The sequence below is a fragment of the Oncorhynchus nerka genome, linkage group LG4, assembly GCF_034236695.1.
Source record: "Oncorhynchus nerka isolate Pitt River linkage group LG4, Oner_Uvic_2.0, whole genome shotgun sequence".
Taxonomy (NCBI): domain Eukaryota; kingdom Metazoa; phylum Chordata; class Actinopteri; order Salmoniformes; family Salmonidae; genus Oncorhynchus; species Oncorhynchus nerka.
In genome coordinates, this window is record NC_088399.1 from 64,072,618 (window position 1) to 64,098,501 (window position 25,884).

The window sequence follows — 25,884 nt, forward strand, 5'->3', positions numbered from 1 at the left end:
AGACACATTACATCTGCCAAGAGCAGAGGAGAGAATGCCAGGCCAGTGCCCTCTGTGTCCTATTACAGCGGTTACTCTACTCTCTAAGCCCATACTAGACTTTAAAACAAGGTTGGTACAGTAGATGGTGAACTGACATCCTAAAATGAATTGTTAAAATTGGCCTTAGCCATCAGGAAGTGGAGGATTTCCAGGAGGTGAGACACCATTATACTGGATGCCCAAAAAATGTTTTCCTCAGAAGTGGATGGCAAAGGCCAGAAATCACATTACTGCCCAATAGTGGCACAGGATTGAAAGCTGTGCTGAGTTAAAGGCATCATTGTAGAGTAAAGGCTGAATAGTTCCCTCTCGTGCCATGACATTGGTGAAGTGGTCCATTTAGAGAAGCAATCTGTGTTTCGTAAATCAAATAAGTAGGCTGCAGATTAGTGCATTAGCACTGAAATAGTGCAGGTTTCCTGCAATAACAGAAAAGTCCCATATGGTCTGAAGTGGTAAAATATGGGTTATGAGTAAAAGCCAAAAAAAAAAAAATCCTAATTGATATACCCTATACAAGCTTGTTCTATCCAAAAAAAAGAGAGTGCACACTTCCAATACACATGAATTACTTAATCCACACAGTATGTTAAGGTAAAATTACATGGTGGAGCTTGTAACATTACACAGTTCAATAATTGTTTGGAAATGACCACATCAAATCTGAATGAAAAATCCAAACAAATGCAATAAAACAATTACACATGATAATTGCATACAAATTAGACTGTTGGCTGTCTCACAAACTGTTGTATGCTATATTGAAAGATGGCCACATTCAAATGGTTCTCCCAATTATAACCACACAAATAAGATGGTTACATAATGGTTTTCAGACAGGACTAATACTGAAAGGCTAGGGTAATTTGATTGGTAGTCCATCCAGCAGAAAGTATTCACAGGATTTGGCTCAAAATCCGAGTTTACCTGAGCTCAGAAAGGTTTCTTCACAATACGTTGCATCCAAGTTACCTCATGACACGCTGCATACATGGGACAAAGAGTAAACACAGCGAGTTACCTTTAAAAAGGCTCTGTTTTATTGGATTACAGCAGACAACTGGTTTTTGAAAAGAGTAACTGGTTTTTGAAAAGAGTAAGCAGGATCTTGGTATAAGTGGAGTATTTCTTGTTATACAGTGCCTTCGGAAAGTATTCAGACCCCTTGACTTTACACATTTTGTAAAGTTACAGCCTTAATCTAAATTGGATTAGTCCAATATACCCCCAATCTACACACAATACCCCAGAATAAGAATGTAAAAACAGGTACATTTTTGCTAATTAAAAAACCTGAAATATCGTATTTACATAAGTATTCAGACCCTTTACTCAGTACTTTGTTGAAAACCTTTGGCAGGGATTACAGCCTCGAGTCTTCTTGGGTATGACACTACAGGCTAGGCACACCTGTATTTGGGGAGTTTCTCTCATTCTTCTCTGCAGATCCTCTCAAGCTCTGCCAGGTTGAATGGGGAGTGTTGCTGCGCAGCTATTTTCAGGTCTCTGCAGAGATGTTAGATCAGGTTCAAGTCCGGGCTCTGGCGGGACCACTCAAGAACATTCAGTGACTTGTCCCGAAGACACTCTTGCATTGTCTTGGCTGTGTGCTTAGGGGCGTTGTCATGTTGGAAGTTGAACCTACACCCTAGTCGGAGGTCCTGAGCATGTTTTCATCAAGGATCTCTCGAATCTTTGCTCTTTTCATCTTTGCCTTGATCCTGACTAGTCTCCTGGTCTTTGCTACTGAAAAACATCCAAAGCATTATGCTGCCAACACCATGCATCACCGTAGGGATGGTGCCAAGTTTCCGACAGACGTGACACTTGGCATTCAGGCCAAAGTGTTGAATCTTGGTTTCATCAGTCCAGAGAATCTTGATTCTCATGGTATGAGAGTCTTTAGGTGCCTTTTGGCAAACTCCAAGCAGGCTGTCATGTGCCTTTTACTGAGGAGTGGCTTCCGTCTGGCCCCTCTACCATATAGGCCTGATTGGTGGAGTGCTGCAGAGATGAGAGAACCTTCCAGAAGGACAACCATCTCCACAGAGGAACTCTGGAGCTCTTTCAGAGTGACCATCGGGTTCTTGGTCACCTCCCTGACCAAGGCACTTCTCCCGATTGATCAGTTTGGCCGGGCAGCCAGCTCTAGGAAGAGTCTTGGTGATTCAAAACGTCTTCCATTTAAGAATGATGTAGGCCACTGTGTTCTTGGAGATCTTCAATGCTGAAGAAATGTTTAATACATTTGCAAACATTTCTAAAAACCTGTTTTCACTTTGCCATTATGGGGTACTGTGTGCAGATTATAGGTCGACCAATTATTTGGAATGGCCGATTAATTAGGGCCGATTTCAAGTTTTCATAATCGGAAAGCGGTATTTATTTTTTAAACCTTTGAATTATTTTAACTAGGTAAATTGTGTCACTTCTCTTGCAACAGAGTCAGGGTATATGCAGCAGTTTGGGCCGCCTGGCTCGTTTGAGAATTGTGTGAAGACTATTTCTTCCTAACAAAGACAGCCAACTTCGCCAAACGGGGGATGATTTAACAAAAGCACATTTGCGGAAAAAAGCACAATTGTTGCAAGACTGTACCTAACCATAAACACCAATGCCTTTCTTAAAATCAATACACAGAAGCATATATTTTTAAACCTGCATATTTAGCTAAAAGAAATCCAGGTTAGCAGGCAATATTAACTAGGTGAAATTGTGTCACTTCTCTTGCGTTCATTGCACGCAGAGTCAGGGTATATGCAACAATTTGGACCGCCTGGCTCGTTGCGAACTAATATACCAGAATTTTACGTAATTATGACATAACATTGAAGGTTGTACAATGTAACAGCAATATTTAGACTTAGGGATGCCACCCGTTAGATAAAATATGGAACGGTTCCGTATTTCAATGAAATAAACGTTTGGTTTTCGAAATGATAGTTTCCTGATTCGACCATATTAATGGCCAAAGGTTCGTCTTTCTGTGTGTTATCTTATAATTAAGTCTATGATTTGATAGAGCAGTCTGACTGAGCGGTGGTAGGCAGCAGCAGGCTCGTAAGCATTCATTCAAACAGCACTTTCGTGCGTTTTGCCAGCAGCTCGTCGCTGTGCTTCAAGCATTGAGCTGTTTATGACTTCAAGCCTATCAACTCCCGAGATTAGGCTGGTGTAACCGATGTGAAATGGCTAGCTAGTTAGCGGGGTGCGCGCTAATAGCGTTTCAAACGTCACTCGCTCTGAGACTTGGAGTAGTTGTTCCCTTTGCTCTGCAAGGGCCGTGGATTTTGTGGAGCGATGGGTAACGATGCTTCGAGGGTGGCTGTTGTCGATGTGTTCCTGGTTCGAGCCCAGGCAGGGGCGAGGAGAGGGACGGAAGCTATACTGTTACACTGGCAATACTAAAGTGCCTATAAGAACATGCAATAGTTAAAGGTATATGAAATACAAATGGTAGAGAGAGAAATAGTCCTATAAATACTATATTAACTACAACCTAATACCTCTTACGTTGGAATATTTAAGTCTCATTTTATAAAGGAACCACCAGCTTTCATATGTTCTCATGTTCTGAGCAAAGAACTTAAACGTTAGTTTTTTTTACATGGCACATGTTGCACTTTTACTTTCTTCCAACACTTTGTTTTTGCATTATTTAAACCAAATTGAACATGTTTCATTATTTATTTGAGGCTAAATGGATTTTTATTGATGTATTATATTAAGTTAAAATAAGTGTTCATTCAGTATTGTTGTAATTGTCATTAATGTAATACATAAAAGTTTTTTTTTTTTTTAAATAAATCGGCCGATTAATCGGTATCGGCGTTGAAAAATCATAATCGGTCGACCTCTAGTGCAGATTACAGAAATGTTTTATTTAATCAATTTTAGAATAAGGCTGTAACGTAACAAAATGTGGAAAAAGTCAAGGGGTCTGAATACTTTCTCGAAGGCACTATGTCCTGACCATGACTCTAAAGCGGTACATAAAGAGCTTGTATTGGTTTGTTTCTAATGTCGGAATGGAACTAGCACTACTTCTATTAAGTCAACATGTACGTAGGTATAAAGGCTATTACAGATGTGTATGTTCATTTGCAGGACAACAAATAAATCAAAAGAGAAAGATTAGAATATGATACAGGCAGGCAGCATGATTCTGGATTTGTTTCAATGTGATTATTTCTTTCTGGTTTTGCCACTGACCGTTTCTTTTCTCTAACAATGATCCACAACATCACTTGGTCAAACAAGCATGTTCCTTACCAAAGTGCAGGTTGGCTTAGAGTCCAGGGAGTACAATAGCACTTCAGAACCGTAAATAGTTTGATTTGATATAAGTCCACCTGACAGGAGGGAACTGCAACGGAAGTTCAGCATTGGAAAATGGACTGAAGTATTGCCAACGGTTGTAGTGGTTCATGGTGTTTCATTACAAAATGTAGGACAGACCACTTAAGATCCGCTGGAGCGAAAAAAAGGGGCAAGTTGCTCCCATTATAAAATGTAACAAAATTCCCCCAAAATTGTACAAATCTGTAGCAACACAGAAAAAATATATTTACAAGAATCCTTTTTTTAAAAGTGTAATAACACAGCAAATCCAGCTTTGGCACTCAACGATCACCACCTGGTCAGTGCTTCAGGCACACATTCACTGCACTGTGCCTTCTACCTCATCCTAAATCACACACAACATTACCACCATGTTTTTGAAAACGTTCTACAAAGTTAACTCAACCTTGAGGAAATGTTGGGCACAAACTGGGATGGAACAAGCAAGAAATAATTTGTTCAGAAAATACAATATTCAATAATTAAACTCTTTCCTTTTCAGCTCCTGTGTGCAACTGACAGTGGCAACGGTTCTCACCTGCAAGGAAGAAAAATGGTCCCGTTATTACGTTTTATACAATTGGCATAACACTTTCACAAGAGCCCTGATAATTCCCAAAAGGGATTAAAATGCTATTCTACTGCCAACAGTCAGGGCTCTCAGTGCCTTGGTCCCATTAGTAACTAGGACACGTTGTGAAATGCAGCTACTACAGTAAGAAAAACATGCCCTATTCTAGTGGCAGCAGGTAGCCTAGCGGTTAAGAGGTTGGGCCAGTAACCAAAAGGTTGCTGGTTCAAATCCCCAAGCTGACTAGGTGATAAGTCTGTCAATGTGCCCTTGAGCAAGGCACTTAGCCTTAATTGCTCCTGTAAGTTGCTCTGGATAAATGACTAAAATGTAAATGTCTACAAAACTAATAAATTAAGTTTGATACACTTTCTTACCCTTTATCCAGTCACCCTTCCAGAAGCATCCTCCATCATCCTGTCTTTGTCCGAGACCAGCTCCTTAGCACCCATGCGTGCATCCATCCCCTTGGTTTCTTCCATCCAGCTCCCGAACCCCTCTCGAGAGCCTCCATTTTGGCCACAATTCTGGCTGATATCAGATGTGTTTTGTCTCAATTTGCTGGCAAACCATTCCTTGATCTCCTGGCTGCTAAGACTGGCATGCTCCGTTAGCCTCCCAATATCCTCCACCTTGGGTGCCTTTACTTCCTGGTAGCGCTGGATTATGCTGAAAGCATTCTCTGTGCTCAGTAGCGCCCCCTCGCCATTTTGCCCACTGCTGTTCAGTTTATGGAAAAACTCCATCCACTCCAAGGTCCCACTCTTCAGTGCTGACCTACTGTCCTTGAACCAGCGGACGATTTCTGTGCGAGCCAGGCTTGTCTGGGCCTCAAGCTGATTGTATTCTTCAGGGGAAGGCCACCGAGTTTGTGCAAAAACATCCTTCAGAAGAGCCAAGGATTTGCTGTCTAGAGGCACTGAGCAAGTGGTGGTGGGGGCAATGATGGCAAAGGGAGAGCTTCTTGGATGGCCACCTTGCTTGTGCACACCATTCAGCGGTCCGTGTTGTTGCTGACGCTTATCAACGTTGAGTCTCTTTGAGCCCATGGAGTTTAGAAGAGCTTGTTCAAGGTTGTCACGCAGCGCCCGGCGCTCTAAAAACCAGCTGTCAATTTCCTCCCGCGACAGTTGGGTTGCAGTCACTAGATTGTCAACGTCATTGTATGTTGGAGAGCTGTTTTTCTGGAAGTTCTCTTCTAGAATCTTCAACTGCTCAGAAGTCTTCCCTTTCATTCTCTCCAAGAGTGGAAATTGAGTCTGAACTGATTGTTGCTGTTCTGGTTTTGATGCTAGCTCGTTGTACAACTGTAGAATGCCGTTCTGTGCATGAGGCCCTTGGTCATGAACCCACTTTGCATCCCCACGAGAGACACCATTGGCTTCCCCAAGAGGGGTGAGCACTTTGTCCTCTGAGAGACGTCCTCTGACATATCTGGCCTTCATCTCTGTTATTTGCGTTTTTGTTTTCTTGCTGTCTTGGTAAAAGCTAGGGAGTTGGAACGGGCCCTTGAGGGGAGTCCACACGGACTGGATTATTGTTGGCCTCCTCACTTGAGGGGCAATGAGAGGGGGTGAGATTGGTAACTTTAAGTCTGAAGCCAATAGAGAGTGGGTGATTGGAAGTTTGTCTTTGGAAACTAATGAAGGAGGAGGCTGCATGTAACTCTTGAATTGAGGGGTGACAATAGGTCTCTTCATCTTAGGGAAGACTGGAGAAGGTGCCATTGGCAGCTTGTTTTTGGGGTTCACAAGTGGAGTGGCCAAGGGCAGTTTTCCTTTAGAAACCATGAGAGGTGCTGCCAAGGACCTTTTCATCTCCGAGGCGATAATAGGAAATGCTACAGATCTCTTTAATTCTGGGGGCACTGGGGGTGGGGCCATGGGAAGTCTCTCTTTTTGTGGAACTGGAGGAGGGGCCATTAGTATCTTCTCCTTTGGGTCTTCTGCAGGGGCCGCCATGGGGCGCTTTAATTCTGGGGCGAATGAAGGAGTTGTCAGGGGTCGCTTGAGAGGTTGCACAAAACTGGCTACAGTCACTGCAACAGGAGCACAGGTCATGGTTGATCCATTAGCAATACTTGTCAGTACTAGATTAGACTGCCCAAAGCTAGTCTGAATAAGGGGCTGGGTGGCTTTGGCAGCCTGAGAGATTGGGGTAGGCAGAACGGTGAAGGTCTGATGTATGGGTGGGATGGAGCCATTAAACATTTTCTTCCTGGCTTCCTCGACTTCCTCTGGTGACCAGGTGATGCCTTGCTTTAGCCGTTGGGTAGTGAACCACACCTTTATTTGCTCCTCTGGGTGCTTGGACGCAGCAGTTAGCCAGGACAGCTCAGCATGGGTTGGGTAAGGGAATTTGTTAAAAGATGTCATTAGGGTTGTGTTATTGTCCAGTGAAGGATTATATTTGGTAGAGTTCAGAGGAACAGCAATTGTTGGTACAGAACAGAAGTTGGGTGGTCTTTGAAGCAATGGCATTACATACGAAAGCCCTTGAATGATTGTTGGTTCAGGGATGATCATTGTGCCGTTTATGTTCACAGCTGTGATTTGATCTTTTGGAATAAAGTTTTGCAACCTCTTTTCCAAATCATTCCCTTGGTAGAGGGACTGTATGTTGTCCATGTTTGGCTTTCCGATATTCCCCTTAATTGGTTTGCTCGGTGGAAAAGTGACAACGCCTTGTCCGTCTACAGTATTGCAGAGAACTGAATTGGTCTTGCCTTCGATTGTCTGCTCCAAGATAGTCTGGTTATTTATTTTTACCCTCTTGAACTTGAAGTTGGTCTCTCCAGGGTGTTGGGTCTCATTGTGGTCTGTAAGAGAGTCAAACTTTTTGGTGCTGAAGTTGCACACGGCACAAAGATAGAGGGGGTTGAGTATGACATTGGGGTGACTGGAGTCTACGTGCTCTTTGAAGTCGTTGAGTTTCTGGGTGGAGAACGGACAGTATTTGCACTCATAACTTCCATGCTGCCTCAGTTGGGGCATAGGATCAGCTTCCGCCACAACTTTTGTTTCAATCTCACTTCCTAGATCTTCTATAGTGTCTTGTACTGTATGGTCTTGATTTTCCACAGACTCTGAAGACCCATTGTTGGTCACATTGGCAGTGGACACTTCCATTTCTTCAGAGTCATCCTGCTCTATTATGTCACTAACCCGGATCATGCAGGGGGTGGAGGATTTCCTGCGACTGGACATTGCTGGTGACTGATGTGGGATGTTATTTGGGTCAGGGGGAGGGTAAGTCTCCAGTGTTTGAAGAAGACCCTGCTCCTCTACTGTCCTGGGTCTGCAGTGGTGTCTCCTGCGGACGTCAGCTCCCGTGTGCGGCTTCATGAGAGTTCATCACAGATGGCATTCACCTGGAATAAAAAGGGGAAAATAGGAAATGTTAAAAGGGGCAGTTGAAAAAAAGCTGAGGGATGGGGCTGGAGAAATGTAACCACTCAAACTCAGACAGAGCTATGGATGCAAGGTTTGACCATCAATTTAAACATGTTGTTTCGAGGCTATAGTGTTTGTTTACAAACAATGGAGTAAAACAAGCTTATATATTGGGTTCTCATGGAGTGTGACAGTTAAACTAAGTTCAAGAGGCATTTCTAAAAAGTATGTACCCATTGCCTCTTGAAGAATATATCATTAAAGTCCAAAAATGTATGGAGCAACTACAGATTGGCCCTTTAACTGCCATCACCTTTTATTTTCACTCTTGTAAAACTATAGCTGTACCACCTAATCTGGAAAAACAGTAGGTCTATAAATTCAACATATAATTCAATATCTACAGAGAGTGGGCCTAAAATGCAGTACTGAGGTGTGACTTTCAGTAAAAAGTTTAACTTCAAAGAAGCCAGACTGACATTCACACAAACTCAAAAGTGGAGAAGTTTGAGTGCCAAAGGAGTCTCACATTCAGGCATTCTGAAGTGTAACGTGTACGCCAATGTGAGCACAAAGCAGAAGATAAACTAGGCCATGGCCTGAGTGAGACCGTTGTGATGGGGGGAGGAAGGGAGATCAAATCTAAGACACATGATAACCTATTTATCTAATAATGACAGTATAACAAATCTTAGTGTATTAGCCATTTTAAGTCTTTAAACAAAACTATCACTTTTAGCTTTGTTGTTTTAATAATTAAACTTCTAGGCTACATGCAATGGTACTACCCAAGCTAGCCTACACTTACTACATTATTACAATAATTAGGCCTACAGTACAATTACATTTTATTACCAACAAGCTGAACTAATTGCCTCTAGTTTTTTTTGTTCAGGTTAATAGACAAAAGTTTAATTATGATGCCGTGTCACTATGCTTTTATCAATTGCACACCTAAGGTCAGTCTGACAAACTTTACATCTAGAATGAAATACTCTGAACTTACACTCAAGATCCCTAGAACTTTCAACACCAGTCTGAAAGTAGCATGCCTATTGTCTGTAGGAAAACTACCATATAAACGCCGCAAAAGAAACATCCCTTTTCCAGGACCCTGTCTTTCAAAGATAATTTGAAAAATCCAAATAACTTCAGATCTTCATTGAAAAGGGTTTAAACACTGTTTCCCATGCTTGTTCAATGAACCACAAACAATTAATGAACATGCACCTGTGGAATGATCGTTAAGACACTAACAGCTTACAGATGGTAGGCAATTAAGGTCACAGTTATGAAAACTTAGGACACTAAAGAGGACTTTCTACTGACTCTGGAAAAACACCAAAAGAAAGATGCCCAGGGTCCCTGCTCATCAGCGTGAACGTGCCTTAGGCATGCTGCAAAGAGGCATGAGGACTGCAGATGTGGCCAGGGCAATAAATTGAAATGTTCATACTGTGAGACACCTAAGACCGCGCTACAGGGAGACAGGACGGACAGCTGATCTCAGCACAGGATCAGTACATCCGAACATCACACCTGCGGGACAGTTATAGGATGGCACCAATAACTGCCCAAGTTACACCAGGAACGCACAATCCCTCCATCAGTGCTCAGACTGTCCGCAATAGGCTGAGAGAGGCTGGACTGAGGGCTTGTAGGCCTGTTGTAAGGAAGGTCCTCACCAGACATCACCGGCAACAACGTAGTCTACGGGCACAAACCAACCGTCGCTGGACCAGACAGGACTGGCAAAAAGTGCTCTTCACTGGCGAGTCGCGGTTGTGTCTCACCAGGGGTGATGGTCGCATTCGCGTTTATCGTTGAAGGAATGAGCATTACGCCGAGGCCTGTACTCTGGAGCGGGATCGATTTGGAGGTGGAGGGTCCGTCATGGACTGGGGCGGTGTGTCACAGCATCATCAGACTGAGCTTGTTGTCATTGCAGGCAATCTCAACGCTGTGCGTTACATGGAAGACATCCTCCTCCCTCATGTGGTACCCTTCCTGCAGGCTCATCCTGACATGACCCTCCAGCATGACAATGCCACCAGCAATACTGCTCGTTCTGTGCGGTATTTACTGCAAGACAGGAATGTCAGTGTTCTGCCATGGCCAGCGAAGAGCCTGGATCTCAATCGAATTGAGCACGTCTGGGATCTGTTGGAACAGAGGGTGAGGGCTAGGGCCATTCCCCCAAGAAATGTCCGGGAACTTTCAGGTGCCTTGGTGGAAGACTGGGGTAACATCTCACAGCAAGAACTGGCAAATCTGGTGCAGTCCATGAAGAGGAGATGCACTGCAGTACTTAATGCAGCCAGATACTGTTACTTTTGATTTTGACCCCACCTTTGTTCAGGGACACATTATTCCATTTCTGTTAGTCACAAGTCTGTGAAACTTGTTCAGTTTATATATCCCAGTTGTTGATTCTTATGTTCATACAAATATTTACACATGTTAATAAGTTGCTGAAAATTGATAAGTTGCTTAGTTTGTATTCAGTAGCACCATGAGACGCATGACAAAAAGCATTGATCAATCATTCATTATCCACACAGGGCCTGAAACAGTAATTAGGCTACATAGTGTTAATGTGCCTCAAGGTGCACGGCACACCAAGACAAGACCATATGACTGCCTTCCTCAAGTTTGCATACAGTATTTACAATTCATGTGACGCAGAAAAAAAACACACCATGTTTTTCAAACGGAACTGACAGATCTAGGCCGATATTCAGTAATCAAAAGGAATATTGTTAATTGTAAAAAGCACAGCAACAGTGTCCTCAGCTCTAGGTCTGTCAATATGCTGGGCAGCAGGGATTATGTTGTCTTGCACCTTAAGAATGCAACATGCCAGGCATCTCGTCACCTCTACCTAAACAACAATCTATGGCATGCCCACAAATGATTTTTATTTTATTTATTTTTTTATAAATATGGAAGATTGTTCGATCACACACTTGCCTCACAAATATTATCCAGCCTCATCAAGGGTACACTCTATTCTACCCAAACTTGAATTGTCATGCCCATATTGCCCAGAACTGAATGATGAACTAAAACATGAATAAATAATTATATCAGTCCTCCCTCATAAATGAAATAGATTCAGTGGCTCCTTATTAAAAATGAAAAAAAGAATCTAAAATAATTAGACTGCCTTCATTGCCATGGTGTCACTATGGCAACAGCCGAGGTGCCTTTCTGCTACCTCACCACTGCATATTAACGATTTCTTCTCACAGGTGCTAATTAGGCGAGGAGGGCTGTGGTCGAGCAGAGCTGGGGCCAGCCACAGTGAACAGCGTGTGGCAAGGGTCCTCCGCGAACCCCGTCGGGACGATCTATTCTGGCTGATCAGTGACGCTCGCCTGGGTAGGCCTTCTCCATGGAGGCGGCTGGGCTGATCAAACATGCATGAGCCATTCTGTCTCGTGTCCTTTGGCAACTCTCAAAGCGCCAGTCAGCCACGGGGGACATAAGCCGGCCTCCAGACTGCCTGGGATATGACTTAAACCTCATCTGTGCATACTGGCCGATTAACACACTTCATAAATGGTGGCAACACTGCCTAAAATCAGGGCAAGAAAATTCCCCCTAAAATCTGGGCAAGACAATTCCCTCTAAAGAAGGCTGACAGTGACATATGCCAGGGATGTTCAGGGATCTATACCGTGGAAAAGACTAGCGCTGAAGATTTCTAAAATGGTGCGTTGAACTCTTCCGGTACCAGTTCAGAGAACAAACGCAATGCATCATCGTGGATGATCAATGTCCTGTACAGCTAGAGCAGACTGTGTAAAACCCCAGAGGCAGCCTCTACTAAGTCACATACACGCAGCCCTGCCTCGCGGTCAGCTCTCTCAATCACAAGAGAAAACGACAGACAGCGAGAAAGTAAGAGGGGAGAGAGAAAAACAAGAAAAAAGACAGAGTCAATCTGAGCATGTCATGTAGGGCTCAAACAAATTTGACAAGTGGATAATGGCATTTGTGATCGACTGTAGGCTAATTAGTAACACAAAAGGAACTTACTAGTTACTATAAAACTATGATTATCAACACCATAAAGATTCATAAACGATTTAGGCTGCACTTCCTAAAAGACAAGGCATAATTTGTCCTCAAATGAACGCAGGTTCATTCAGAGACATCGATCTTAGTTAGAAGTTGTCCTCAAAGCTCAGAGCATCATGCAATCCAAACAAGCAGTTCTAGAAAGGATCATGTTTTATTTTCCTGTGTAGTCATTTCCATATCAAAAGGAGGTGACTGACTGACATGCAATATCAAAGTCCTCAAATAGTGCACTGCACTGAGGAAACGTTGCATGTGTCTGATTTCAAAAGCATGTTAAGTACAAGCTCATCGGCTAAATCTTGCTCTATTTGGTTAAACATTTTAAGAACTGCTTCGCCAGTGAGAGGAGACTAAACCCAAATAACAGAGCAGCTCATTCTCAATAAGACAGAAGAATTTGAATGAGCACAGAATTAATTTAAATCTCATCAGGCCACCCTTTAATACCTTATCAGTTCTGCATGGAGACAGAGGTAATTGCATTAGTCCCCCTTTGGTGTTTCGTAAGTCAGTGTAGCCTATTTGAAGTGGTTAGACAGTTACCTTCTAGGGGAAGAGCTCATGGAGAAGTTATGCACTGTGCTGTTGTCTCTGGCAACATAGGTCGGGTTTAATATCTTCACACACTGTAGAACTGTACATTATATACAGACTCCCACAAATCCAAAGCACGATGAGTCAAAAACAACAAAAAACGAATTATACAAAAGAAATGCAGTCACACAATGTAGACCACACAAATAGTATAGGCTATTCCATACTATTATGTAAGGATGTAATAAAAATAAAAAACAGTATTTCCCCATAGCTATATAAATGTTAGGGGAAGTCTGTGGCAGCATCAGTGTGTAAGGGCTATTCCAAACAACTCTTACAACGTTTAATCATTACGCTCAGATTGATGCCCCTGAAACTTTGATGGCAGATTTGGGTCCAGGCTACTGGGGTTTAATTCTCCTCAGACGGCCATGGGACTGGCAGGTTGCTATGGAAACTGCCAAACCGGAGATAAGAGTGATTCAATCTCCTCCAAGACCTTTTGATGGCAATTGTTTCGCTCCGTTTGAATTTAGAGATGTGAGGGTCTTGTTCATACTTTTGAAGGACATTCATATAGATTTTGGTTCGGAGTATAACGGTCAAATTTTTGGCCAACGATAATTTGGTGACTAATATTCCTATTCCTTGTCCTTCGTCTTGATTATTCACGTTTATTCTCCTGCGAACATGTCTCAAACTAATGTCTGACTGTCTCTTAGTTCATGAAAACATCTCTAAACTTGGTCTTTGAAATAAACTACAAACTAAACCACGGAGACAAACACAAGATCAGACAAAGGATTAGAAGTATGTTTAGGCAGGATCCCGTCCCGCCCACCTGTGAATAAAAGGGACGAAACCACATGACATCCACAGGGACTGCTGTTCTCCGAGAACAGAGGACTCCATCTTGTCTGCAAACTCCACACATTAAAGACATTTATTTCAAAAACGCCAGCCAAGCAGGGAAATAGTTTGGCTGCACATCCTGTGCTGCTTGTTTAAGCTCCGATCTGGAAAACGTTTTTTTTCTTCTCCCCCCATGCTTTCCTCCTTACACCCCTGCAGACAAAGAAACCATTGATCCTTACATTGTGGTAAAGCAGGGTTTGTGGTCACTCTAAACAATGGCAAAAACGCAGGAAATGGTTTTCTGCTGACCACTGAACTGCGGATGAAAGGCTAAAACGTCCAGCAACTCAAAATAAAACATTGGAGCTCGCTTATGAAAAGTTATGAAACAATACATTAGCCCATTAAAGTGTGACGCTGTAAACTGTGGTGGTGAAACCATTCATTTGTATATGTGTAAACAGACTGAGAAAAGGGCTATGTAAAGGACAGGAGCACGAGTGTGTGTGAGAGAGAGCTGGAAGGGGTATGTGTCGAATAACTGTGTGGTGGCCAGCTGCTTCTCTACATGTGGGGATGTCCAGCAGGAACTGGATCCAGTAGAGCGGCAGACTCCCATGGCTTCTTTCCCAGAGAGTTTAGAGGCAAAGCAACGTTGACGAATCCGAGGGGGTGTCTGGGGGAGAGGGGGAGCCGAGAAGGGGGTCTGATGAAGACAAGGGGGAAGGAGTGGGCTGAGTTTGACTGTTGTTCGACAGCAAATACGTATCTTTTGCCAGACACATGGTCTAAGGAACAAAACGGTATTAGAACTCGTAGTAGTTCAAATGGGGACAACAGAATCTTCAGGCAGGCCTAAATGTTTATCTTTTTAGACAAATTAAAAGAGACTAGTCTGTTTAAAATATAATGTCCACCCAACAGCGTATGCATGTAGGATACACGTGAGATCAAGTCACAAACACTGTCCATGCACAAATGAGACAGCAGACGTAAGTAAATTATGAGAGCAGTTAAAAATATAGCTAAACATTGGCAAACAAAGTATGGAGAGCGGAATTAAGCCTCCCATGTACCCAGGACAAGCACACAGGTGAGACTCAAGGAGAAGCACAACATAGATCACTTGATGCCACAGAACCAATTGGGGAAAGCATTTGGTATTAACAAGGTGTGCTTGTCATCTTGTTAAAGTGATAAGGAAAAATTCTTCACTGCAGGTATGTTAATATACACTGTGTACAAAACATTAGGAACACCTGCTCTTTCCATGACAGACTGACCAGGTGAAAGCTATGATCCCTTATGGATGTCACTTCAAATAAATCAGTGTAAATGAAGGGGAGGAGACATGTTGAAGAAGGATTTTTAAGTCTTGATACAACTGAGACATGGATTGTGTGTGTGTGTGCGCCATTCAGAGGGTGAATGGGCAAGAGAAAAGATTTGTGCCTTTGAATGGGTTATGGTAGGTGCCAGGCGCACAGGTTTGTGTCAAGAAATACAACGCAGCAGGGTTTTTCAAGCTGAACAATTTCCCATGTATCAAGAATGATCCACCACCCAAAGGACATCTAGACAACTTGACACAACTGTGGGAAGCATTGGAGTCAACATGGATCAGCATCCCTGTGGAACGCTTGACAGAGTCCATGCCCCGACGAATTGAGTCTGTTCTGAGGGCAAAAGGGGGGAGGGTGCAACTCAATATTAAAAGTGGTACAAGTATGAAGAAATATATATTTATTTAACAGTTCCCTACGTGGCTTTTAAAGTTGGTATTCTTCATGTTTGTATGCGTAGACATCTATTATGGCTCTTTGAGTGGGAAGGCATAAAAATGCCCACCCCCTTGATGAATTATTAAATGTGGCCTTGATCAAGGGTACACACAGTAACTCCAGTTGCAGTAGGCAGCAGTGGCTGCTTGTCAGTGAATCGAGAGTCAACTTACCTGGTGACTCAGGACTTGGATTGATTGAAAGGGAAAACGTGCTGGCATGTCAGCTGTTGAAAGACCGGAGATATGGTTCCCAAGTCTAACTATGCACCAAAAATCACTGTTTTCCTGCCAAATATGAATTATTCTATTAGCCCTGGCTGGGTAGGAGACATTACTTGGGTGAACCGCTTTAACGGCGGAGGTCAAGGAGAACTAATATTGCGAAGTGTGAGACGGATCAAAGACTGTCACTGCGGCATGATGACCCATGATGACGTATCGTTGCACAAATAAACATTCCCCAGATGGGTCTCGCTCCAACATTCAAATAAATACTGTAAAGTGTCACTTGTTATGCGGCCCATTAATTACAGTGGAATTTCAAGTGAGCGCCAAACATAATATTCACTTATCTGTACCAAAAACCATTACTTCTATTAGATGGAAAAACAGACTAGATACTATATTTTGTATGCTTGTTCTTCTGAAAAAGTCTGACACATCTACAATGAATTGTGAGGTAATTACTATATACAGTATTATATTGGTAACACTGAAGTTCCCTTTGCTGCATGTTGAACCATCTGACTAACCATCACAGGGATTTTTCTGCCATCAAAATCCTTGGGTGGGTTGCCTAGGCGTTTTTTCGGGCCACCAAACAGTGTAAAAATAATAATAATAATAATAATTTTCAGGATGGAAAAGCGCCTTCAGCCTAAATGACTAAAACCAGATATAAAGTAAGTAAAAAAGATTATGGGACTACATATTTTGTAATAATATAATCTTTGAGAACCAACAAATTCACCAAAAAAACCTAGACAGCCAGGTAGAATAAAAAATTCCAAAAACAATGAATTTGGCAGTTTTGATTTGTTATTAAGTTTGAACAAAATTACACAGCATTAGCCAAGGTAAAATGCATAGAATTGAAGGAAATTAGCTTAGAAACTGCTAACATTTTTCTCAGCTCTATGGATAAACGTTTAGAATTTCAGGAAATTGCCTTAAATTCAAGAATGTCTACACCGCCAAGATGGGGGCCTCTAAAATGTACTCAAATTCAGCTGGGCCAACCACGCCCACCACCTTAGCCCCTTTTGATCCAGATATCCAGTGGAATCCAGTCGAATGAGAGGGGGTTATTGGGTCTGTAGGTCGGTTAGGACACTTCTGCACCACATATCCCCCACAGTGTGTTTGTGGTGTGCAAAGAGAATGTCTCTTGAAGCAGACAAGTAAAACAGCTCATATCTAAAACAGAAATAACATACATTTGGAGACTTGTTTATCGAGCTTTTAGGCCTAGTTTTAATTGCAGTAACAGCCTTTTACTTTCTCATTGACAAAAAAAGGAAAACAGTACATAGTTAGCTAAGCTAGGCAAATAGATGTTTTGAAGTGTTTAAAAAGTAAATGCAGAGAAATGTTTACCATGGGAACTACCTGTGTTAAAATGCAGATTGATAGTTTTGTATTTGAAATAATAGCCTGCCCTACTCGATGCATGACTGAGAAGATTAAAATCAGCCAACTAATGTTAACTATGCTAGCTAGGAATAGTAGCTCGTATGCAGCTTTGTGCTGTGCATTCTGTTGAGTTTGCTGAACGGAAAATTTGACTTCTAATTGTTGCATATATTATGTTCAATATGTTTTAGATGAGCAGCTGTTTGCTTTGTTTGTATTTATAGCTATCTATTGTGATATTTACTGTATGCTGAGTGGGCTTAAAGCTGCGTAGTGTGAACGTGGCTTTGCCCATACCACATCCAAGGATGTTCTAAGGATAATATAAATAGAAAACTTGCAAATCTGATGTCAACGAAAGGCAGCGCCGTCTAAAGGGCCTATTTCAACAAGCATAGCAATTACAACAGTAGAGTAGTACTTGTTTCCCCCCCCGAGCATCCCGCCCCCACCAGAGTGTTGCCCCGTTGTGAAAGGGCACTCACTGCACTTCCGCAGTAGGGTGGGGCTTCCCTTGGGGGGGTTGCCTATCTTGCTCCAGTTCCGCCTCCACTCTCTCCAGCTCCTTTTTGGTCTCCGGTCCAGCGGCACTCTGGGTAGTCTCCTCTGGAATCTGAGACGAGACAAGAATGTCAGTGGCAGGGGGGGGGGGTTGGGTAGCTCGGAGGCAGAGCCCTGCCAAGGCCCTGAAAACTGCATCGCTTTGTGTTTGCCGAAAAATTGAAGGTTGTTACCTTGGAAACGTGCCGAAAGAAAGAGCCGGACAGCTTTGGAAGGTTATTTGAATGACAAACACCACCTGGGATGTATCGTTTCATTGCGCTTGACTTATCAGAATTAATCACATTACAACTTGTCAATGAACGCCGTTAGGAATTAAGCTCATCGCCGATACAGTTAGGCTACTTTAAAAAGTGTGTGCAAGACTGGGGTAAAACCAGGACCAGTTTATAACAATCAGCCCAAAGCGAGATGGAAGCTGTGTAAAATGGAGCTAGGCAGCAAGCTGCTTATTCGAAGATGTAACAAACTAACCCGAAATTACAATAAACAGTGCATGTTATAGAAAATATACCGAAAATGTGTTACAGGATATCGATGGCACACAAAAACATAACGTCTTAACACGAACACGCTTAGCCTATGCCGCTCAAATTGCTCATCCATATATTTATATATTCTTATTCTATTCCTTTACTTAGATGTGTGTATTAGGTATTTGTTGTGAAATTGTTAGATAGATATTGCTGCACTGTCGGGAACTAGAAGCACAAGCATTTCACTACACTCGCAATAACATCTGCTAAACACGTATGTGAACAATAAAATTTGATTTGACATTTACAAAATGGAGTCATCCACCTAGGGCTGGGATGATATCAATATTGCAATGTATGTATACATATATACACATACATACAAAACATGAAACAGACAATTCTTTGGTCCTTTAAAAACCTGTGAATGTAAAATATTGTGCGCTATAGCTTGGAAAATAAATTTGTAACTCTGGATGACAACATAATGATGGTTTCCAACAGTTTTCCTAAAGAAGTTAAATACGCTTCTTGTTTTGTTTCCTTGCCATGATAATAACTAGTCTCGCGATACTGGGATCTTCCCAGCCTATGATCCACCCCACATACAGCACTTATGACAAGAGGAGCTGTGGACCATACAGTACAACCAGAGAGCCACTGAGATGCTCCCCCTCAGGATGAGGTCATTGCTACAGACAGAGCACAACAACGCAGCTTTCAAGGGAGCTTAAGCCCAAAGAAGTGACATCATCCGTCCACCTGAAACGACTGCTTAGTCACCAACAGCATAGCATCCACATGTGAACCGCAGCAAGTGGTTGCCACATAGAACTACCTCCTACTCACCACTCAATGTATTGATAAACAAGTAGGCCTATTCAAGGTAATGTAGCTGCAATGAAATTCATTTTCTTTTGGAGAATCAAAATGTACCATTATCGAATGAAAACCACTGCGCTCTCTCCACAAGGCTAGGCCTGTGATAACTACCAATAAATATGATGGTCCTGACAGCCCCTCCTGTTTGCCAGAATCGACAACCCTGAAGTGAAGGTTCAGCCAAGGAGTACTTTACGCCTACGCCATGTGTTTACTTTTGAGGACACTGTTGGAGGCAGAGTTGAAGAGGAGAACAGTGTAAGGCTGTGTCCAAGCTTATGTCATTTCTGACCCTCAAATGAAGTCTTAAAGCAATAGAGCTGCTTTTGGAGGCAAATGTAGTTGATTATGGTTCTCTTCTCTTACACTGAATCATAATGTGAAATACAAAATGCTTTAGATAGCCAACTGCTGTTGAGAGATGTGGCCTACATTTAAGTGTTCGGAATTTCACCATTTCACTAACAATGAGTCACTGAAATAAAAATATTTAGCATATCTTAATTGGTGCTGGCAATTAATCGACTATGGTATTCAAAGCGAGCAGACAGATAATTTTTGTGTAAACAGAGGTAACTATGCAATGAATGATGTTGGGGAAGCTGCAGTAGATGGCTCTACACTACAGCCTCCATGGCTACAGTAGTTAGGTCCCACATGCAGCTCTCTGGGAAGAAACAGACCCACTTGATTCAGTGAGACAACTGAATGCAAATGCATTTACTGGAGCACTAAATATATTAATCTAATGCAGCATGCAGAACATTCTACTAGCCTTAGTCATAAAGTATTTACAGGATAGGTCTACCACACCTTGCTTGTTAGTCTGCAGGGCTGCATATTGCAAAATGGAGTAGGCTATGCGTGTTAACATCCAATTAGGCAAGCCCGGCATAGTGGAGGAGAGCAAAAACAAAGCTGCAGAATTTGAGCACTGGGCTTGTGATTTCCAGCTTTGCACATGCTCAGTTGGGGGGGGGGGGGGGGGGGGGCTCATCAGAGCACATTGTATTTGCACCACATGACTTGCACAAGTGCATGCTTGCCAAGCAGCTCTCTGGAGCTCACATTAACCAATACTTGTGCAAGCAGGAAATTCAAATAAGATGCAAATGAATTAATTCCTTGAGCTTGAACCAAAAATCGAGTAGTACCAGATTGAGCAGAAAAATGTTCGCTAAGGGCTAGTCTGAAGACAAAATGGAAATATATGTTTTTCTGATAAGAATATTAGACAATAGTTAAATCATTCAAAACCAACAAGTAACTAATTGATCAACATAATATACATTTTAAAACTATTAACCCCATCTATCATTGGGCTTACATAATTAAGGATACAAAAAATAACTACAAGAACAATAGTATAGGATTACTACTAGCCACTAATCTCAACATATCTGGCCCAGGCTATAGGAGTTTTGAGTCTATTTTTAGTGAGTGCAAACTGAGAAGTCATACAAGGGACAGGGCTTACCGAGATACAACATAAAAGTGTCCTGAGACATTGTAGTGCAGGGATCCCCAATTTGGCCTGCAGGTGGTTTTACTTAGCCTTCTGATTTCATTGTTGGACATAAATATAAAATGTAAAAACACCAGGAAATTAATTTTAATTTGTAAAATATGTTAAAGTATTTCCACTCATATTAGACGTGATCATAAACAACTGTAAGCAAGGTTTGAAATGATTATGTTTCAGTGAAATATGATATCTGTTTGGGCTTCCTGTGGTCAATTTTCAGTCAACAAATGACTTGTAATTATGCTCCGGCCCGCCGACCATCCACTCAAGGGGAGGGGGAAAAAAGAAGAATTGTCCCGTGGCTGAATCTATACTGAACCAAAATATAAACATGCAGCAATTAATGATTTTACTGAGTTACAGTTCACAAAGGAAATCAGTCAACTGAAATACATTTATTAGGACCTAATCTATGGATTTCACATGACTAGGCAGGGGTGCAGCTATGGGTAGGCCTATGAGGGCATAAGCAATCCACTGGGGAGCCAGGCCCAGCCAATCAGAATTAGTTTTTCCCCACAAAAGGGCTTTGTTACAGAAATACACAGTTTCATCAGCTGTCCGGGTGACTGGTCTCAGACAACCCAACAGGTAAAGAAGCAGGATGTGGAGGTCCTAGGCTGGCGTGGTTACATTTACATTTACATTTAAGTCATTTAGCAGACGCTCTTATCCAGAGCGACTTACAAAGGCTGGTCCAGTGGAACAGTAGTGCATCTAAATCTTTTCAGGGGGAGGGGGTTATCTGGTTACATGTGGTATGCGGTTGTGAGGCTGGTTGGACGTACTGACAAATTTTCAAAAACAACGTTGGTTTATGGTAGAGAAATTAACATTAAATTCTCTGGCAACAGCTTTTGTGGACATTCCTGCAGTCAGCATGCCAATTGCACGCTCCCTCAACTTGAGACATCTGTGGATTTGTATGAAAAAACTGCACATTTTAGAGTGGCCTTTTATTGTCCCCCAGCATAAGGTGCACCTGTTTAATGATTGTGCTGTTTATCAGCTTCTTGATATACTACCGTCAGGTGGATGGATTATCTTGGCAAAGGAGAAATGTTCACTAACAGAGATGTAAACACATTTGTGCACAAAACCTTAAGAGAAATATGCTTTGTGTGTGCATCGAACATTTCTGGGATTTTTTTTATTTCAGCTCATGAAACATGGGACCAACACTTTACATGTTGTGCTTATATTTTTGTTCAGTATAGTTGATCAATGTCATAGTGCTTTGTTTACTTGCAAATAAGAAACCATGTAAACCATTTCCAGCTAAACTTTCCCATACCTAATAAGTAAAGTGCAATGAGCTGTGGGCATTGAACTCCACGGTCCAACTGGCCTCACAACCATTGTGAACAGAGTGCCCCATGGTGGTGGTGGGGTTATTGTATAGGCAGGCATAAGCTACAGACAACGAACAAAACTGCATTTTATCGATGGTAATTTGAATGCAGAGATGATGAGATCCTGTGGCCCATTCATCTGCCGCCATCACCTCATGTTTCAGCATGATAATGCACAGACCCATGTTGCAAGGATCTGTACACAATTTCTGGAAGCTGAAAATGTCCTTGTTCTTCCATGGCCTGCATACTCACCAGACATATCACCCATTGAGCATGTTTGGGATGCTCTGGGAAGACGTGTACAACATCGTGTTCCAGTTTCAACCACTATCCAGCAACTTTGCACAGCCATTGAAGATGAGTGGGACAACATTCCACAGGCCACAATCAACAGCCTGATCAACTCTATGCAAAGGAAATGTGTCGCGCTGCATGTGGAAAATTGTGGTCACACCAGACACTGTCGGGTTCTGAGCCACGCCCCTACTTGTTTTTTTGCATCTTTTTTTATATTTTTTTAAAGGTATGTGTGACCAACAGATACATATCTGTAGTCCCAGTCATGTAAAAGCCATAGAATAGGATCTAATGAATGCATTTCAATTGACTGATTTCCTTATAAGAACTGTAACTCAGTAAAATCTTTGAAATTCTTCCATGATGCATTTATAATTTTTATTCAGTAAAATGTATAAAATTAACAAAATCCACTGAGCAGATAGGGCACTTTCTCATAGGAAAGAAAACAGGCAGGTGCTTGAGCACTGGTTGAGCCGTATCTGTGCACATGCCTGCTCCAGTGGTATTTTTGCATTTTGTATTTGTTTTAAACATGAGCTGGTAAAAATGTTTAGGACCATGTCTTGCCAGTCACTGGTATAGCAGCGGTTGCAAAAAGCTGTACTGTACTGCCAATGTTATGTCAGCACTACTGCCCGTGTCTAAAGGCAGATGCACACTACAAGATTTTGGCCACGATCTAGCTTCCCAGACAACTTTTTGAGATCCGAGATAAAATACCCATGTCGTTGCCTACTTGGGGCGTCTGTCATCGACGCTCGCTTAATGTGAGTGGGTCAAAGATGCAATCTGAGGGCTACCAAACTCATCTTTGAGAAGTTCCGAACATCAATATATTTTCAAACATGTTTAATTTTATCAGCACAAAGTCTGCAATGCTCTTGTAGAGCGAGATGTGCAATGACACGTTTTGAGAATGGTGATCAGCAACAGCCAATGAGAGTTTGCCAGAGGAAGCCAGTGAGATGTTTCGCATCACCCAGAATGTGTAGACTCTCGAGCAGGAGCAATGACTACTACTAGTATGCGTTTGTACTTGCCTTTATTAACCAAAGCGTCAAATTGTTACAGCTCTGATGATCACAAGCTATGTTATTCAAATCAAAATGTTGGCTAGATATTTGAACTCTGTATGGCAAGCATGAATGTCTGACAAAGTTCACGAGGCTGCTTTGAGCCACAGCTCGTAGCTACATTAAATCTTATCACATTGTTTTCCCGAGAAAGCATGGTATCGAGAATCCTCATGACCAAGTGAAGAATCTTGTAGTGTGTGACAATCTCTGTGCCACATCGTTTAGTGTGTGCACCACTACGTTGGCAACACACACAAAACTACTGGAAAGACAGTCATTTAATGTGTGAGGCTGAGCAATAGGAGGATTTAGAAAGTTGTGTAGTGTTCCCCCGGTTGAAGCTGGACGCAGTGATATAGGCTGGTGTGGATAAAATGCCAGGGCCGAATTCTTGTCCCAGTCCGCCACTGCTGGTTTAATTTACCACACTGCTGTCACCGGGCAGCATAGCCCGCGCTGCCAGTGTGCCACCACCAATCCATACCGCGGAAGGCGTCACCACCAATCCATACCGCGGAAGGCGTCACCACATTTAACCCATCTGCCTGCCTGGCTGGCTAACTGCTGTAGCCAGGCTGCTAAGCAAGCTAGTTTCAACCAGCTACGAGACAAATAAAACCAGAGCTATATAACAGCAGCAAGTAAAATGTACAATAACTAATTAGCGATAAGTAACGTTAGCTAGTTACCTAATCCAAATTGTGCCTCTTGTTACACAATACATATAACTAACTGCACGGTGACAATTAAGGAATAAAAAAATATTCACATAGTTAGGTACTGTACGTTTCGCTGGTGACAATAGGAAGGCTGTCTAATATGTAGGATGACTCACATTACTGTCCTATAGCTAGCTACTATAGTATAAACCCAGAACTTGTCAACAAGCTTGACAAACGGAGGTCGAATCTTAAAATAATGATGGCACTATTTAACGAGTTAGCTAACTATGTAAACATAGACATTATAAAGCTAACCAGTTCAGAAGTAGTGTTGAAGCACGAATCTTTGTTTAGCACGTTTTCAAACTTCAGAAGTGAGCTGCTGGGTCGCTAGCTAGCTAGGTGACAAGGCAAGCTAAATGTCTAGCGCCAATACATTAAAGGTGCCCACTTCAAATGGGCACAAAAAGTTAAAAACGTCAAAGTAAAAACATTTACTTAATTCTAAAATGGTTACATATTTACCTAAACGAAAAGTTAATGTATGTAATTAAAGGGTAAATTATACTTTTAAGGTTTTATTGGCATGATTTGATGGCAAGGTGATTCTAATTCAAGTGTGACAGCGCGCGAGTAGTGATGAAAGGGATGTCGCTAGCATAACCACACGAGCCGGGCAAACCAGGCGGCTAGTCTCGCTTGCTACCAAACCGTTTATAACTTCATTTGAGGAATTTATTTGGCCAATATTCTTCACCATTGTTGAAAAACTGTTTAATATAGTATTCTTACCTGCCTAGAGCCTTTTGTTGCTGGGACGATAAACTAGCAGTAAAATTCCCAATTGTAAGTAGTCGGTGGTAACGCGCATATTCCGCTGGTAATTCTAAAGATTCTGGCATATCCTAAAGACAACAGTAAAAAAAAAAGTAGTCGTTCATGATCTACGACAAAAACCACATGATGTTTTACGTCAGCATATATTTGCATACGACGCCAAAAATATGTTTCAGTCAAGTGCCATGAAAATGTATTTAAAAGTTAGATATGGCAATATACATTTGGAAATTGAAGACAATTGAACAAAATGTCTGAATTCCTCTGGTGAGTGGATTATATTCGAACGCATGTTCAAACATTGACCATACTACATATCAAATAACTTCGTGTGTATACCATAACCTACATAAGAAATCAAGTGTCACATCTACGCTGAAATACACAATATAAATTCAAGTCATTTTCACATTTTCTCCATTGATTGGTTATATCCAATAAATCTTCATGAATCATGTTTTACTCAGTGGATTCTATGGGCATAGACTGCCAAAACTGTTCATTCATAATGTAGACTACCATGTATTGAAATAAGATATAGCAAAATAAATATAAGGCAGACGAGACTATTTAGGCATAATATGAATACTATAAACCTAGCATTAACAATATTATGGGACATGAATCACATTAGAGATATGCTATATTAAATATATAGACCTAATATGGAAAATTGATTGTCAGGTATGGTCATCAGTGCAATTTACTTTGATGGGAGAAAGGCATCAGCCTAAAGCTCAGTGTTTTAGCAATATCATTTTGCAATTTATATTGTCTGTGAACTTAATGTACATGACCAAATTCAACATAATAATGCAACATCAATGTGTCCACTGTCAAGCTCTAGTGAAAACGTGACTGATAGCGACATCTTCTGTCCATACGGAGAATAGCAAGCAAGATGTATATACATTTATACAGTACACACAGCCAAGTCTAGGGATACCACCGTATCATACAATTTTAACTCT

The 25,884-nt window shown here is 41.9% G+C and overlaps 1 protein-coding gene across 2 annotated transcripts; it reads right to left on the bottom strand.

The window, feature by feature from the left end:
- Window positions 1-1,059: 1,059 nt before the first annotated feature.
- Window positions 1,060-25,010, bottom strand: LOC115128413 (zinc fingers and homeoboxes protein 2). Of its 2 annotated transcripts, XM_029658241.2 has the most exons (4): window positions 24,869-25,010; window positions 17,725-17,852; window positions 5,332-8,324; window positions 1,060-4,921 (listed from the first exon to the last, which is right to left on the bottom strand). In XM_029658241.2, the coding sequence occupies exon 3, from the start codon at window positions 8,296-8,298 to the stop codon at window positions 5,335-5,337; it is 2,964 nt and encodes a 987-aa protein (XP_029514101.1). In that variant the 5' UTR covers window positions 8,299-8,324; window positions 17,725-17,852; window positions 24,869-25,010; the 3' UTR covers window positions 1,060-4,921; window positions 5,332-5,334. The 2 variants fall into 2 exon arrangements, with proteins under 2 accessions (XP_029514101.1, XP_029514102.1); XM_029658242.2 differs by lacking the exon at window positions 17,725-17,852.
- Window positions 25,011-25,884: the final 874 nt, after the last annotated feature.